At 42.8% G+C, this 4860-nt stretch overlaps 1 protein-coding gene across 1 annotated transcript; it reads left to right on the top strand.

Moving 5' to 3' along the window:
* Positions 1 to 1766: 1766 nt before the first annotated feature.
* On the top strand, positions 1767 to 3062 carry LOC148197205 (uncharacterized). The gene has a single exon (XM_088092829.1). It carries the CDS (start codon positions 1767 to 1769, stop codon positions 3060 to 3062), a length of 1296 nt encoding a protein of 431 aa, XP_087948955.1.
* The last annotated feature ends 1798 nt before the right edge of the window (positions 3063 to 4860 follow it).

The following is a 4860-nucleotide window of genomic DNA, read 5'->3' as shown; positions in this document are numbered from 1 at the left end:
CGAACGTACAGTCCACTGAACACTCAGGACGAACGTCCAAATAACTTCACTGGATACTCAGGAAAAATACTTAGAACGAACGTAATTTCTGTGGATTCTGTTAAATGAACCGACTCGACTTGAAGTGTACTGGTACTTAGAAAATAATCATGATAGAAACTTGAACCAGATTTAATGTACAAAGGAGGGTCAAGAACACTTAGAATTATTTTTCAATACATTTACATATGAATCCAATTCCAGGAATGGAACGAACGCAAAGAAAAATGAATATTTAAATACTTTGAACGAACGCTATTTTATCAATTGAATATTCACTTAGTACGAACGCGAGGTAAGAGACCTAGCGAGATTCAGAACGGACGCTCGTGATAAGACCGAGCGCTTATTGAGAACGGACGCTCGACATAATGCCGAACGCTACGAATGACGAACACTCGACATAAGGTCGAACTCTTATGAAAAACGAACGCTCGACATAAGGACGAGCGCTATCAAAGACGAACGTTCAACATAAGGCCGAACGCTAATTAGGACGAACGCCTCGGTATAAGACCGAGCGTTACTTATTCATAAAGTTTTAAATATTTAAATATTGCTGAGCTAGACGAACGCTCAGACATTCAATTTGGGACGCTCGTTCATGAGCAGAATTCTTTCCAAATGAAAGAATCCCAATCTAAGTTACTTTACTGAAATGCCGAACGGTTTAAGACCGTACAGGGACGAACGTCATTTATCAGTGGGAAAGAGTGAAATTTCAGATTTCTCAACCTTAGCAAAATTTTCCAGATTTCCAATTTATAACTTTATAACTTTCATTCCAGATTTAATTCACCTTAAACATCATCATCATACAGATTTCAACATTTGAATCATTCCAACTATACAATCACCATACTCCATTTATACATGATCAGATCAACATGCATTTAATCAAAATCAAAAACAACATATATAATACATACAAGCAGTATTTGTTCATGACAGATTAAACCAACATCAGAAATCATATCAGATATCAGTAACCATTCATAACAGCTCAAACATCAGACTTTACATACATGCAACTCACATCACAAAAAATCAAGCAGTATGAATTAAACTTATAAGCTTCCCTTACCCGGATTCGTGACTGAAACGTTCAATAGGCAAGGTTTTGGTTCGTCCGTTCCCAGCTTTTTATCCACACGATCACTCAACAATTCCAACTTAATCAGTTCAGAATCTGGATCTGTTCGGTCCAAATGGAAGCTTACGGTGTTGGGAGTACTCCTATGGTTTCGGAATGATGAACGGAGAGGACAAAGGTATATTTTCAGTAGAGAGGAGGAAGAGGTTTCTAGAGAGAAGGGAGAGAGAAAGGTTCTTTTCAGAATTCGGGAAAAAGGGTTGCGTGCAGAGGAAGTGGAGAGTTTTTCCGAGAAATTTCAGTTTTGCTTCCAGCGCCGAACGAACGTCCTCTCTTTGGTGGACACGTGCTTTCCACTACCGATTCCCGACTCCCCTCGGCATGACACCTAGCGTTCGTAAATGAAATGCCACGTTCTCCGAGTGACACGCGGTCTGTAATGCGCTCATCACTCCAGACTCCATGCAGCGTGACACCTGGCGTCCGTTAATGAAGTATCTCGTCCTGCAGTTGCCACGTGCGTTGCTGAGGTGTCTCGTTCTCCAACTGCCACGCAGACTCCAGTGAATGTACGCTATTTTCCAGGGTCTTACAAACATGACTAACGCTCGTTTATCTCTGGTCCAGAGAACTAATGGCGCCTAGACTCCCTCCTCCTCCGCAACCGAACGAGTCTGATACGTCCAGCAACACTAGGTTGTTGGAAACCGTGGTTGAAAGATTGCATCAACAAAACACAACGTTACTGGAGCAGAACGCCACACTGATGCAGCAAAACCAAGCCGCTATGCAGAGTTTGGAGGCCTCTCGTGCCAACTCTGAAACAACTCAAAGACAGCTGATGGAGATTCTGGCAGCAACCAGACACACCCCGGGAGCGTCCTCTTCTAACGCTGCCCAGCCTACTGCCGAGTGGAGCTTGGAGAGTTTTCTCCAACACCATCCGGCTAAGTTCAGCGGAAAGGGCCTCCCTAACGAGGCAGACCAGTGGTTAAGGGACATGGAGAGGATCTTCAACGCCAAGAGGTGTCCTGATGAGAACAGGTTGGCGTACACTGAATATTTGCTGAATGGAGAAGCGAGCCACTGGTGGGCGAGCATGAGGGCAATCTTAACGGACGCTCAAAATCCAATTACTTGGGAAGTATTCAGGAGCAAGTTTTATGAAGAATACTTCCCTGACAGCGTTCGTTTTGCCAAGGAGGTAGAGTTTCTGCAGCTCGTTCAAGGTGGGATGTCCGTTTCAGAATACACCAACAAGTTCAAACACCTTGTCAGATTCAATACAATGGCCACCAGTGAAGAGTGGCAATGTCGAAAGTTTGAGAACGGACTGAGGAGTGATCTGAAGGTATTGATCTCTAGTTTGTGCATCCGTTCGTTTCCTGCTATGGTTGAACGAGCGAAGGTATTAGAGAAAAATATGGCAGAAGCGGAACGACAGAAGAAGCAGCAACAAATAGCTAGGGGACCGGTCTCGTCCAAGAGCAGTATGAATTTGAGCAGAAGTCCTTATGCTCGTCCTACACCATCATCTATTTCTAGTGGGTCTCAGTCACAATCTTTGGTTGCTGTCAATCGGTCTGGACAGCAAGTGGCAGTGACGTGTTTTCATTGTGGAGGACCACACTACCGTTCGTCATGTCCCCAATTGTTGGGAGGAAGGTTTTGCACTCGTTGTAGGAGGAGCGGACATCTGGAGAGCGAGTGTAACATGGGAGGACGAGTGGCAATGAGGCCGCCAAACGCTGGGAGAGCACAACAAGAGAGAGGTGGACGAGCGCAGGCAGTGGGGAGAGTGTACGCAATTACGGGCGCTGAAGCTGCTAGCTCGGGTATACTCTTCACTGTAATTGCTTATTGTATGAACTGCCTTGCCATGCGTCATTTGATTGTTGTGATAACAAAGTTGTTTGGTCTGGTGGTGTAAACACCGGCAATTGGATTAGTTTGGATACCCGACCCGTGAGATAGATGTTCATTACTCTGTTAGTAAGAGTATTATTTTCTAGAATTGACTAACTTAGGAGATACTTCACGTGAATGCGTTTGCATTCGGTATCTATTAAGTAAGACCGTTCGGCAGCAAGAGAGTAACCGAGCGGTGACTGTAAACGTCTGAATTAGTGAGTCGTCCTGAAGGGGCGCCAAGGTTATCTACTCAGAGTAGAGTTGAGTTTCTTTTGCATTAAGGCCAGGTGGTAGATTAACATCAGTAACTTCCTACAAATGAACACTAGTAGAGTGGATGGAACTCAAGAAAAAGTCTAGTTGGATTGTTTAGAATACAATTTAGTATCAATCCAGGTAGAGATTTTCATTTCATCTCTTAGATCTGTGCAATCATCTAAGAGTAAGTTGGGCAACCAGTTGAGGATTCGTTCAACTTATTACTTCAGACGAACAGCCAGACGGATAGGACAACCCAAAAACATGAAGACCTGGACGTACGCACGTTTTGAATCGAATTGGGGTCAGAGGTGAAGTCTAGTTTTCTCCAATGACCAAGAAAATCCACTATCTGCCTAAACCTAAGATGTTTGATACTCCCTTTAAACCACTCGGGAATTCCTTATATTCCCTTCTTCAAACAGTAACTGTCATCTAGAATCAACCTTATATTTTATTCATTGCGTTTCTTGTGATTAATCGTTCGGTTTTCGTCTGACAAACGTTCTCTTTCTTCTAGGCGTTCGGTTATGAACGAACGTTCGGGTCTTTTGGCTGCTCGGTTTCGTTCGTTCTATAGCGTTCGTTATTTATGTCCTTTATTTGGATTAACTATACAAATATATATATAGTTCACCTTGTCTTGTTTTTCATTAATAACTCTATTCCATGATATTCATATTATCCTTTCGGTGTTTCTCTTCTCTGTTTCTCTGTTTCTTCTGTTTCATTGTTTCACACTCGACTCCAATAGAAACAAACTCCCATATTAATTCTTTTCCTCTTGAAAGACTTGTGACTTTTCCTAATAGTGATTTTTCTCGTTCGGTATTTATGTTACCGATCGGTCAACCTTTCAAAGCCATTATTTCCTTATTTAAATGTTATCAACCGTTTACTTACTTCAGAGTTCTTCTGTAGTTCACTCTCTTTCCATAACCATTCAGCTTTACCCAAATTTTTTCGTTCGGTATAGTTGAAACCGGTCAGCCTTGAATATTTACTAAGGACGCGCGCGGGTAGGTAGAGCCGTTCGCCTTAAAAGCTGTTTCTCAAATTCATTAGTATTACCAAATCTTAAATAGAATCTAGCGAGTTGCGTATGAAGATATCATTGCCTCCTCAATTAGCGAATCATCATTTAGTTTTCACGCATCACCTCTCTGGAAGTATATTGGAGACTCGCCTAATGTACTAGATCTAGAAAACGTTCGTATTTAGGAATACCGATTTGTATAGATCCAACCAGTATGTATTGGAGATACCCCAACCAAGTGTTTCAAGAGAAAATCCATCAGAGGGGTGAAAGTGGCCTGGAACGAGAAGAATGACGACATTACGAGAGAAGTTGAAGATTTGCAAGCAGGGATAAAGTACTCCCGTCTACCCTTTAGTATGCCTTGATTTTCGAGGACGAAAATTTTTGTAGTTGGAGGGAATGTGAGACCCTGGAAAATAACGTACGCTGGAGTACGCGTGGCAGCTGGAGAACGAGACACCTCAACAACGTATGTGGCAGCCGCAGGAAGAAGCATTTCAACAGCGGACTCCAGGTGTAG

Source organism: Vigna umbellata, chromosome 6 (genome assembly GCF_029865625.1).
Source record: "Vigna umbellata cultivar VRB3 chromosome 6, Vumbellata_1.0, whole genome shotgun sequence".
NCBI lineage: Eukaryota > Viridiplantae > Streptophyta > Magnoliopsida > Fabales > Fabaceae > Vigna > Vigna umbellata.
The sequence above is the reverse complement of the archived record's forward strand: the minus strand, read 5'-3'. Positions and strand labels throughout refer to the sequence as shown.